The sequence below is a fragment of the Chlamydotis macqueenii genome, chromosome 3 (assembly GCF_036417535.1).
Source record: "Chlamydotis macqueenii isolate bChlMac1 chromosome 3, bChlMac1.mat, whole genome shotgun sequence".
Lineage (NCBI taxonomy): Eukaryota > Metazoa > Chordata > Aves > Otidiformes > Otididae > Chlamydotis > Chlamydotis macqueenii.
The window spans coordinates 71,704,834-71,717,344 of NC_141558.1; the positions used below are offsets into that span (position 1 = coordinate 71,704,834).

A 12,511-nucleotide genomic window follows, 5' to 3' on the forward strand; every position below is an offset into this window, starting at 1 on the left:
GTAGCATAAAGGTCAGTTCAGAAGTACCATACAGCGAATCCCTTCACTTGATTCTTTAGGAACTCTGAAGGCTTGAGTTGAAACAATATGCCCTTAAAGCGTGGTTTGAAAACCTTTTTATGCTTAGGTAATAGAAGCATAAGGGGCCTAAAAACTGAACAGAGAAACTGAATAAAAAAATAAGTTGAAGCTTGAATTTGATGGATCAGTGGTCTGGGTTCCAGAATTATACTTTACTACACCCTTGGTGACACAAAGGAGGTGTGGATTAAACTAAAAAGGGCTTGCAAGAATCTCTTATGCTTGTGCATGCATGTGCACAGACATATGTGGTTTATTTAGGAACTTACTACTTACAGAAAATATATGCTGTAAGGTAGTTACAGGTGTTGGGAAATGTATTTGTTGTCTTCGAAATGAAGACTGTTGAAAGTTTGATTTATATTAATGGGAATCGTTGATCTTTTTTGAAGTAGTAATAGATTTTGGTGATTCAGCTGCACTGAAGGTTCAATGATTGAAATTGTCATGAGGTGAAATGCGGCCAAAATAAAAATATCTTAATCAGCATTATTTTGCAGTGATCACATAATCAGGAAGAAGGCGAAGATGATTGTAGTTGAGAAATAGAGTGCCGGATCTGTTGCACAGTTAGGTACTTAGGCATTATGAATGTGGTCTTTATTCTCAAGTGGGCCAAATCAAGTTTATTATAGGCAATTTGCATTCTAATGACACTGAACTTTCAAATGATTAATTATTTTAAAATTTTAATTACGTTAGTTTTGAGGTAACTCTGAAAGATGCTGAAGTTCTAGAATCTTTGAAGATCTTTAAGGAGTGTTGTTAGTTTAATAAAGGCCTGCTGTTAAGGACATAATTCCCTAAAATGTGGTGAAGCTTAAGAAGAGTTCTTGAAACTTGACTTAATGTCACTTTTTTAGAATTACTGTCTTTTTATCATTATATCAATGCAAAAGAATCAGACAATAATGAGCATATTCAATTGCATTACCCAGCTTGAATACCAGGACCGAGCAAATAAGTAGTTTGCAGTTCTTACAGCAGAAATAATATAGGATGGTGGCATTAAAATGATGTGAGGTATGTGTGGCGTGGGAGCTTAAGCTGTGGAGGTAGAAAAATTTCTGTGGACATAGGAAGGGTGTTTTGTTTTCTTCTTTTGTGACCAGGAATTTGAAATTTGAGTAAAAAGCAGTTGTAGAGACTGCAGTAGCGTATCTTTGTTTTTCATTGCACTTACAGTGGCTTAATACTCAGAAGCAGCATTTCACTGTGATATATTAATGGAGTGCAGTATGATCTGTTTTCTTATTTTTACTAATTTTGGAGTAACCTGTAGAATATATCAGACAGTGTAAAAACTAGTGTAGGCAGTGTTCAAAAGTCACTTTTTATTTATTTGGATCACAAATACTATTTTAAAAATATATCTAATGACAGTGAGTATTTACTTCTAAAGAAAATTAAAAATACAACTGGAAAACGTGTATTATTTTAACCTAGGCATAATTCCTTCTCATGATATCAAGTTCTTTCTTACTATAGTTTTTAATAATTCCATTTGACATACATTATATCAAAGTAATTTTTGCTTTTATGGATTTTGAACTTTATTTTAATGTTTGAACCTCAATTTAATGTCAGATATAGATAATGAATGGAGGACTTCATGTAACATCTTTCATGTCGAATGTTGTCCGTAAAGGCAGAATTAGGAGCGTAATTTTTATATTCACTACCCAGAGTTCTCCAGTCCTGACTGGACCTTTGAGATCTATTGCAATGCAAATGTAAATAAGTGTCAGTGAAACATATGCTGTACATGAAGTGCTTATGAGCAGGTTTACACCATGCTTTTAAAGAGTAAACAAGGTATATTGGTACATGATATGTCATTTCATATTGTGGGCGCTTGCCCGCGACATCCTGGAGAAGAATTTGCCTGCTGTTAGAGCTCAGCTGCATTACAGGCTCTCTGCTCTGAGGCCTTTGCGGCTCGCTGGGAAGTGTCTGCCATCATATGCAGCGAGTTTGGGGGTAAAAACAGCGTGATGGAGGATTGAGAAACAGGACTCAAATGATTCATGTGCTGTTTGGGACTTGACAGGTGTGCATTTTGACAAGTTCTGAATTAAGTATAAGCTAGGAATAGACGACTACACAACCCAGAGTCAGTTTAAAAGAGGAGAGTTTGTGGAGAGTTTGCTCACGCCCCTTCTCACAAGGTTTAAAGCATATCCTTTAGCTAATTAAATGAGATTAAAAGTGTTTTCAGTTTTACAGAGCTTTTACGGCTTTTTTTCCCTCAAAAATGAACATGAATAATGTTGGTTGCTCACATAAGATGTAATGAAACTCTCAGCATCAGCAAAAAAATCAAATGTCTGACCTCAGGATATGTGCTTTATATAGATGGCTGTAAAAGCAGTCTTTCTTTTTAATTAAATTTCTGAAGTAAAAGGAAGGCAAGTTGGTGCTATGTAGCTCAAGTCCTTGTATGTTAGTCACAATTGAATGAAAAGTAAAGGCACTCAAGACTAGTGGTGGTAAAAGGAGAAAGGAAATGCATCGGGAAATTTGAGAAAGGATGATGGCAGGGCATCATCACTGAAAACGGGACTTTGGAAGAGAGATTCCAGCTGGGTAGGCCAGAGTTTGAAAGGAAAAGTGAGAAATTAGAAAACTAGCAGAACTTTGCTCAGATTGTGGCTTCTGTGACCAGCAGGCCAATGGGGTGAGGGCCCAGAGGTAAAGAGAGATGGACATGAGCAGATCGATGTAAGAAGTAGGCAAGGTACGGATGTGGAGAAAACTGAGGAGGCTGTGGACAGAAACCATCATGTGTGGTGGCGAAGATGTGTCGGGACAGGGCAGAGTGATACTGGATGATGAGTGTTGTGGGAGAGGATAGGACCAAATAGTTGAGAAGGAAAGCTTGGAGTCGAGAAGGATGAGGAGTCACAGCAGGGAAGAGGTGAAACCAGATCACGTCTTTGTGAGAGGCAAGAGAAGGGAGTGTAAGGCAGGCTGCAAAATTAGACAGGTATTTGAGTATCCCTTTAAATCCCTCTTTGTCTAGCTTCAGAATTGGAACAGGAGATTCCTAAAGTGCTGTGAAATACATGGGAAACTGAACAGGGGGCTTCATTAGTGCTGGTCCATACAAAAGGCAACAACCTGCAGCACTGGCCTTTTAGTGAGGATCACGTACTACATGCCCCTGTTCTGTGGACCAAAGTTGCAAGCTTTCTTCTGGTAAAACACTGCTGTATTATTACAGTATGTAGCTGAATTTCTAGAGAGGATTAGAATTAATTTTTTTTTAAATTAGAGGGGTATTTGAATTAGAAATAAAATATGTATTGAACAATTCTTTAATTAAGGATGCAAAACCATAAATGCAGAACAAAGGAAATGACAGAATTAATGATGCCCCCACAACTACCTTGAGAGAGTACATAGTACAGGCTTCCGTTGTGGTCACAAAATACCACAACAGTTCTTTAGAAAGGAGAGCTGTTACTTGACAGCTTCTTTCCCCCTCCCCATGCTGCCCTCCCCCCCTTTTTCTTTCTCCTCCCTCTCTCCTTGAAATCTGCTGTGTGGTTACATGCTGTTCGTTTATTGCATGATACTAGATTTTTTTTTTTTTCTCTGATACTTACCAACACATAATGTTTGACAAACAGTAAGATAGGATTTTTCAAGAGCCTAGTCAGATTAGACGGTGATATCTCTATTATACGTAATAAAAAGTGATGCATTGTCAGACTTAAGAATTTTACTTAAAGTATTCATTTTTGATGCCTGGTTTATTTTGATTTTGTTTCAGAGCGTTTAGTAATTCTAGACACAGGTCTGATTTTTTTTTTTTTTAATTTTTTTTATTTACAGCTTAAATGCCTAGCATCTTTTTTTTTGGCAAAGACCAGCATACTAAGTTACATGTCAGATATCAAGGAATGTGAAGTTTGACTGTTAGAAGCGTGTTTTTAATTGACTCGTCTCCAACTCTGTGACAGCATGAGGGATGGTGTCTAAGCAGCATTCTGCTTTAGAGGAATAAGACCACCTTTCTCCTCCTTTGTTAGTCTTTCAGGTTTTTTAAATATCACAAAACATTTTTACTGTCTGCTCTAGACTTGCTCCCAAAGCATTTCCACCCTCTTTACTAGGTGGAACAGGATTCTTAGAGTAAAGATTTTACTGACCGTGCTGCAAGAATTGCTTCAGAATTCCATTGTACAGCAGGATGAATTAAAGTTCAATATTTCACTTTGCTGCTAGTATAAAAATATTTAAACATGGAGTGTTTTACTGAAATTCTTATGACGAGAAAGAATGGTAATGTAAAAAAATAATGGCCATATCTTGATGTGGTATGGAAGTGTTGCCCAGATCTGCAGTGAGTGTTCATGAATGCAGGGATTATTTTTCATCTGAGTCTGGGGAGGGAAAAAACAGAACTGCTCTTGTATGTTTGGGAAATATATTTTATTTTTGTCTCTGATTTTAAAGTTCCTGTTGAAGAATCTTTTGTGGTAGCTGTAGCCAAAGATGGCTGGATGATCTCTACTTGACCTAGATGAGAGCTGATTACTTTTTTTTTTTCCCCCCAAGATAAATAGGATCCAGAACATTGTGTCTGTCTATACCATAGTAGAGGAATTTGTGGACATGCTTCTCATTCTTGGAAAATATCAGATTCTTAACTTGTACTTACAGATGTTGGCACTTAAATGTTAATCAGAAAAAACATGTTAAAAACATTCTGATGGAGTGAAAACTGGATGTTAACTGTTAAAACTGAGTAGTTGTGGCTCGTATTTTCTGCATTGCCTTAACTGATGTTCTGTGGTTCAGCTGCTATCGCTGTCGACTACAGTATTTTGCCCCTGGTTTCCTCCAGAGAGTTGGCAGAAACTGCAACAAGGCTTTCTTGTGCTGTTTTGCCAATCTTAAGTGGGTTCTTAAGTTCTTTTCCATCTCCTCTCAATTAAATTAGGCTTTACGCAGCTCTACTTTGCTGATTGTCAATTATTTATCCTTTGTTTTGAGAAATGCTGTTTATTTTGGGAGGAGTATTCTCTCACACCTCCTTTCTGGAGTTGTTTTTTTTTTTTTTTTGAAACCTCCAGTTATGATCTATTTTAACCCAAAAATGATATTTACACATTTCATAATCACAGCCGATAGAAGCCAGCGGAAAAGAAATACTCTGGGTTTAGAGTCAGCATATAAAATAAAAGCACTTGTTAAATTCCTTCCAGGAATTTAGCAGAAATTTCAAAACTGCAGAATGCTTTTAAAAACAAAGCCGTTGATGTGTTGTTCTGCTTTGGTTTTGTTTTCTTTTTTTTTCCCCCAATTTTTAATATTTTCAAGGACGGTTAGGAGGAATCAGAGAGCCTTCTGGTATTCAGTTAAGTGAAAGAATCGCTTAGGTTATGTAGGTTTTCTCCCTTGCATGGGAAAGCTCTGTATGTATTTTTATAATTATCTTTAAGTAGCGAAGGAAAGGGTGCTTTGTCTTGAAATGGCAAGCAGCTAGTTTCCCATCGTGGTTGTTTTCTTTTCCAATCTGTTTCCTGCATAATGAACTTTCACCATTGCTGTTGATAGTTCTGGTGGATACAGCTTTTAATTTCTATATCTTTGGCTTGACATGGTATTTCACATTGTACAATGCAGCAGGCAGAAGGCTGGTTTTGCTCTCTGATACCAGGATCACTAAGGAAGCACGTTTTGTAATTCCTTTGGGAAGAAATGGGTATCTTTGTAGGCTCAACTGGCAGGTCTTACTGTCTTCCATCTGAGCAGTTATCCAAAAACCGACTATGGCGTCAGTGAGGCACCAAGAGGAATTCCTAAACACTGTCCTGTTCTGTTTTGTTTTCTATTTAAATCAGTTGTGGGCACCCATTTTCAATTGCTTCTCTAAGTCTGCAGCACTTTCCTTGAACAGTCACCATTATCTTCATTCATCTCGCTTGGGTTTAATTTCAGCCTGTGCCTTAGCAGCTCTCCCTCGCTGCTGTGCTCTACTGGGGAGGGAAAGTGGCACTAGCAGGCAGGGAGGGGGAAGGGGCTCACCACCAGCTCTTCCCCCCAGCTAGTAGGTTAACTCTGAAAAATCTGAATTTTGGGGCTAGCCCTGCCCAAGCTCTGCAGACAGAGACTGGGAGCTGGAGGGGTAGAGAGTAAAGCAGGAGCATGAGGCTACCTTTGCAAATAAAGCATCCAGTACTGCTGGTTTATTTTTTGGATGTTGTTTGGTGTTGTGTGTAATCACAGTTCTAAACTGTATTGGGTTATCAACTATGTTGCTGTCCTCCCTGCACCCGCTCTTCAGGAGATGGGCGTTTATCTCCAAGAGTTAAAAATTAAACCACTTGGTATTAAACGTGCTGTAAGTAACGCTACTAACTGCTTCCGCCCCAGAAGTACGATAAACAGACTGCTGAAGCTCAGCGTCACTGCTGCAGAACCCATTGTTTTTCCTTTCTTCTGCTGGACAGTTGTTGTAATTGTTATAAAATCCTCCCTTTTCAGGGCCGGGGGGCAGAGTGTATGCTCCCCTGTATGCCTGGCTTGGCACCTGGAGTCCTGCTGACTGTTTTTCTGTGCTTAACATGTTGCTTCAGGAGAAGTTCTAGTCGAATTCCAACTGGAAAAAATTTAGATATCAAACATTTGTAGAATTCTCCTTTTACTGATTTTTATTATTTGAATGCACTGTAAGCATAAATGGAATGAATGGCTAGAACATAAAATATGGGGAAAGGCCCATAGAGACTTAAATAACTTGAAGGACTAGTCATGGCAGGTTCACCTTGTTTGAAAAAAACAGCTTAGCTTACTACTTCAGTACATTGGTTACCCCTCAGGGGGTATTGGGAGATTGGTTTTTCTTGCCATGTGTAACTGATTAAATAAGTGTAGGGAATCTTGCCAAGAGGGTGGTGCTGCAGTTTTCGCAGGCAGGATGAGATCGGAGGTATTGGCCAGGTGAGGTGGCTAATGTTTTTGTAGAACAGTTGTTATAGATCAAGTCTTATCTATCCATCTCCTTCACGGCAATTGATAGCAACATAGAATATTTTTTCAGAGTAACCTCCTCCACAGTCTCTGTGTACGACTTTTCAGATTGTGGCCATAGAGGACACACTGGCAAATTTTAAAATTTTATGTAATGAACTTTGGTTCCTGCTGAGTCAAAAATCCAGAAGGAGCCAGGGGACATGCTGCCCACACATACTCTCTGATTTGGAGGGGGAAGAATTCAATTTGGCGCGGCGAACTGCTGTCCCTAATCGGTATCGCACGTGGCTAACAACCTTGAAAAGGGATGTCTGTGTGGAAAAATTCAGCTGTCCCTCTATGTATTTCTGTAGGTTGAATGAAGTACCGAAGGAAATGCCCACGCTGCCTTGTGTAGCTGCAAAGACAGTGTGTCACTCTGGTACCAACGATCAAGGAAACCGCAGCCCCTTCTGAAGAAGGGGGTGGTGTTTTCTGTTAACTTCATGATGATTCTGTTTGGGAGGATGGGGTTGTTAACACAGGAGACTGTGTACCTGTGTGTGCCTGTGCAGGGACGGGACTCCTTTGAGCACACTGCATTTTGAAAACTGTTCCCTGACCTTACAGTTCACTGTCTTCGTAACAGCTCGTATGACATTGCCAAGCTAGTTGCAAAAAGCCTGCCTGTTAACCTCGTAGTCTGGAGAGCTGGATGCATGAAACGGCTGTCTGAAGATAGGCCTTCCAAGACCCTTGGCCAGGCCAAGATTTCTGTACTTAAGATTGCTGTTACCACAAGAACAGCTGATGTTTGCACAGCAGACAAACAACGTTGATGATAAAGCAAATTGACCTTTTTTGGAACAAGCTATTTGGAGCACATTCCTAGGGCAATTATTTATATTTTTTTCCCTTCTTTTTTTTTTTTCCCTTTTTTTTTTTTTCCCTCTCTCCCTCTTTTATTTTCTTGGACTGTATCTTTCTTCGTAAAACTACTTGACTATACGTTGACATGTCTGTTGCTAGAGGTGATTAAAAAAATTGGAGAAGGGTTTACAAACTTTTCCACTAACACTGATACTACAAATCACTAAACCTAATCCAAACCTATTTTTGTCGGCTGTGTTTTACTGAAGTACTTATAATGATGTTTATTTTTCCAGTGTCCCTATGGGAACCCTGGAAGATTCCAAAATGTAATAATTAAAGAATGACAGGCCCTTCCTTACAATATAAAATGAGGAAGAGTTTTGTGGTTTAAACAGCTATGCTGTTGCTTGTTAACAAGATATTTTGCCTTGTACTCTAGCCAGGCCTATAATGGTCAAAAAATGTTGAAGTTGAGAACTACTCGTTTGTTTTCAATCAGTTGTTTTTCAAGTTAATGGCTTGTTTTAATTTGTTCAGTAGTATTTGTCAGTAGTATTAATATTTGTATTAAATCACTTAGTGCAGTACAGCTGAGGCTGTCCCAGTAAGGCAGTACATTTTGTTGTCACTTATTTTTCCAATTGCAAGACCTTTCTTTTAAGGTATAAAAGATTAATTGAAAGTCTGGTGAATCTCTCTGAGTGAAATATTTTTAAAATTATGTTTTAGAAGTACATGTATTTTAATTATATAATTAAATATTTGAATAAAATTATTATAAATTTAATGTAAAAATGTAACTAAAATAAGTGAAAATCTCAGTGTCATATGGCTACATCCTTAGTAGTTGTGTGTAAAACTTCATTTTTTTTTTTTTTTTTTTTTTAAAGCATAAGCTGATGTTCCTGTAGTTGTAACAAATGTAACTCCTGGTAAAGAACTGGTTCCTGGCATCTGAGGAATTTTAGAAAACTTCACTAAGTTCAGACTTTACAACATCTACAATTTTAAAAGAATTTTATCCATTGTACCGCTAATATCAATGGAGGTGATTATATCTATTGTGCATTACTGTTACCTTGTTTGGTTTTTTGTTTTGTTTTGGTGTGATGATTTGGTTTTTTTGCTTATTGAGTTTTTTGGTTTTTTTTTTTTAAATGGTTGATATTTTCCTTTGTTTCAGCCAAACCTTTTACATCTAAAGTGAAGCAGATGCGACTGCACAAAGAAGATTTTGAAATCCTGAAGGTGATTGGTCGAGGAGCCTTTGGGGAGGTATGTATATGAAGGAGGTGGAAGGAAGGGTTTGAATGTGCTCTTGCAAATCTGCAGCACTGGAGAGAAACAGTTAATAGCAATATATCAATGTATGAGTTTTACATTACTTAGGCATAATGGATATTGTAGGCCCATCTAATGTTTGATGCAAGTACATTTTGATTTATACATTCTTTGACAGCCCTTTTAAAGTCTTTTAAATTTTAGAGAAAGCAAGTTAACATGGATTAAAAGACCATGTTTCAACAGTTTGATGATAAATCGTTTGCTTGCCTGTAATTCTTCCCAATCAGCAGGTGGAGGCCAGTGAGTTACTGATGGTGCAAAGACCTAGTCATTTCTAATCATCCTAATAGCTGAATAGTCTGAAAGTAGTTTTCAGCAACTTAAATAGCCAAATATTGATATTGACATTCTAAGAACACAGAGAAATCTTTCTATTCCTGTCACTTTGTTTCCTATTTTTAAATAAATGTTTGAATATTTTTCCTGTATTTATTTTAAAGAGCTTAGCAAATGATAGTTTCTTTTTCAGTTGTCACCTACTGTACAATTTTTTGCTGTTTCTGATTAAACTATCTTTTAGTTTAAGTAATCAAGCAAGGCTATTGGTCACTAGGTTTTACACTAGGCATGTCAGATTATATAGGTTCAGGAAACTTGAATTAAAAAACATTAGCTTTCTGCCCCTGCTTCTTAATTATATTAGGTGCATGTGCTTTTTTCTTCATGCAGGACACTATGTATCTAGTAAGAGCAACCTAATGTATAACAGCGCCTTAAATTTTTGGTAGTCAAATGTACTACAGATGGGGATAGTATGTAAAGGTTCTGCAGAAGGTGCTCCATACTGCCTGAAAATACATGTGAACTGAAACTCAAAGTATAAGAAAAAGATTTTCTGAACGATGAATGATATTTTAATTACTTTTGGAACTGGAAATGGTTTGGGTTTTGTTGTTTTTTTTTTTTTGTTTTTTTTTTTTGTTTGTGGTGTTGGGTTTTTTTTGTTTTGTTTTGTTTTTTTTTTTTCAGTTCTCTAGTATGAGAGCATCTCATACTATAGAGTATCTCATACAGAGAAGACTTGGTTTCAAGTTCACTCATGTTTACGTTGTGTGAAAATTAGTCTTTACTAGTATGGTGTTATGGAAGAACAGATTTCTATAGGTAGTATGCAAGGAACAGGAATTTTTACTGTAGGTATGTCACTACGTGCTCTAATGATGCCGACATGTGAATGTTATCGTTGGACAACTGTAAAAATAACAATAAAAGAGTATCATTTATTTAGCTACTTTGTCACCTTTGGTTGGTTTTGCTCTATCTGGAGTAATACTTCTTTGCAAAGGAGACTGCAGACTGAAGTTGCTCATGGATAATTTCTTTAGTCTGAACCTCTGCCACAAAGAGAATGTGTTGCATTTTCCATTTTGATGTAAATGCTTCTGTTTAAAACATTGGCTTTTCTCAGTGCTGCCATAGGAGTTGCAGCAGAGTTAAAGTACAGATTGTGTAAGATGTAAGAAAAATCACCGATGTGGGTGCTTTCTTGTCAGAAGAGTCATATGTGAAACCTGCCTTATATTGTGTTTTTAAGAGAAGTCATTTTTGTCTGCTAAATCAGCATCAAACTCTACAGCAGCTAAACCACAAAAAAAACCCTGTAGTTCTTTCTCAGGAAGCTTCTTTGTGGTGAATCATCCCGTGATTAGTGAGAGCGTAACTTTCCCCATTCTCTTCTGGGCTCAGTCAGTGTAATTGGTTAGTTCTCCTCTTTTAGGAACAATGTTTCTTTCTAATTCCTTATCTGAGAAAGATAGCATGACTCTAATTGTCAAAATCTTCAGTAAAGGGAAAACTGAAGTTGTCTCAGTGAAGATATTTGGTTTTATATGTTATTAAAGTAGGACTAACTAAATATTTGCAAAGATATATGTTAAATTTTCTTGATAGCTTAAAGACAAGTTTGAAGTCCTACACAGACATTTGTCTAAGAAAACAAATTCTGTATGAAATTAATAATTTTGCTTTAAAGTAACCAGTAAATATCTGACTGGGGTTGAAACAAGGACCACCAAATTTTACTGCTACTTAAACCACTAAAAACTGTATTCATATTAAATTGCAAAACACTTGTATGATCTGGTAGACTACAGCAGTTTACTGAGATAGATTAAGAAATCTAGAAGAATTTGTTTTCTTTCCACCAAACTATAAGTGAGACCAAAGTTGCCCTAGGTTACTGGGAGGAGTAATTTTTGTCTCCTGAATCAACATAGTTCTGAAATTCTGTAGACTACGAAGTTAATGCAAGTTTTCTTTGGCACAATCTCAGGCTTGTTCTTATTTTGATTTTATGCTACTCATTTTCTTCAATTTGCATAGTCAAGAAATATTTCCCTTTTTGTTTTTACAAGTTTGATGTAGACCAAAAGTAGTTTAAACTAGTTATTGCTTATAACTGTAAGAGTTCATTGTTTCTAGTTTTCTTTTTCCTTTTACCCTGCTTGCTGCCAGTCTGATAATGCTTCCTTTTTGTAAAATTAATTACATGCCCCTTCCCTCTGCGTACATACCTTTAGTTATTTAAAATTTTATTGAGTGAGTTGTCTTTAGAAAACACAGATGTTTTGCTTGAAGGAGGATTATCCTGGTAAAATTAATGATGTGGGCATCAAGTGTTTCATGGTGCTAGCTTTGGGCAGCATGGATTGAAAAACTTAACTCTAAACAAGACGACTTTAAACTTGGGAGTTGAAGAATGCTACTAGGAAAGGTGAAGCAACTGGGCAACAGCTGATAGCAGTGTCTCTCAGCAGTACAAAAGTGCAGCTTGTTGAAGGTTCTAGCTAATACTGAATTTTCGGTTCATTCTATTATTGCTTTAAAAAAAAAAGTTTAGTGCTTGTTTATGCAAGCAAATACTATGTTGTTATGTTGTTGATATTTCAACGATGACGGATTTTGTGGTTGTGAAAACTAGTTAGTTGCTCCTAAATTTTGACATCCAGTTATGAGCAGTAACATTCCTTCTTCCTCTTTCTGGAGGGCTGCCTACTCTTGATGAACAAGAAAACCAATGCCAAGTGTTTTTTTGGGAGGGTGGAATAATGCCTTTTTTCCCCTCCTTCATTTCAGTTTTAATGGCTTCTGATTTAGCTTTTTTTTTTTTCTGTATAAGGCTGTTGCTTTTTAAGTGAAGGAAATGTACAGACATGTACCTTAGAGACAAGTAGCCAAATTTGGGGCAGAAGGTGTCTGACAGCATGCCAGACTGTACTGCTGTTTGTGGGAAATATGGAAAACTGTTGGA

At 37.1% G+C, this 12,511-nt stretch overlaps 1 protein-coding gene across 6 annotated transcripts in view; it reads left to right on the forward strand.

Annotated features, from left to right (window-relative positions):
• Positions 1–12,511, forward strand: part of CDC42BPA (CDC42 binding protein kinase alpha) — a 188,623-nt gene that overhangs the window by 48,242 nt on the left and 127,870 nt on the right. For all 6 annotated transcript variants that reach the window (XM_086745443.1, XM_086745439.1, XM_086745440.1 and 3 more), the window contains exon 3: positions 9,101–9,192. In XM_086745443.1, the coding sequence (XP_086601569.1) occupies positions 9,101–9,192 (92 nt within the window). The remainder of the gene's footprint in view (positions 1–9,100; positions 9,193–12,511) is intronic.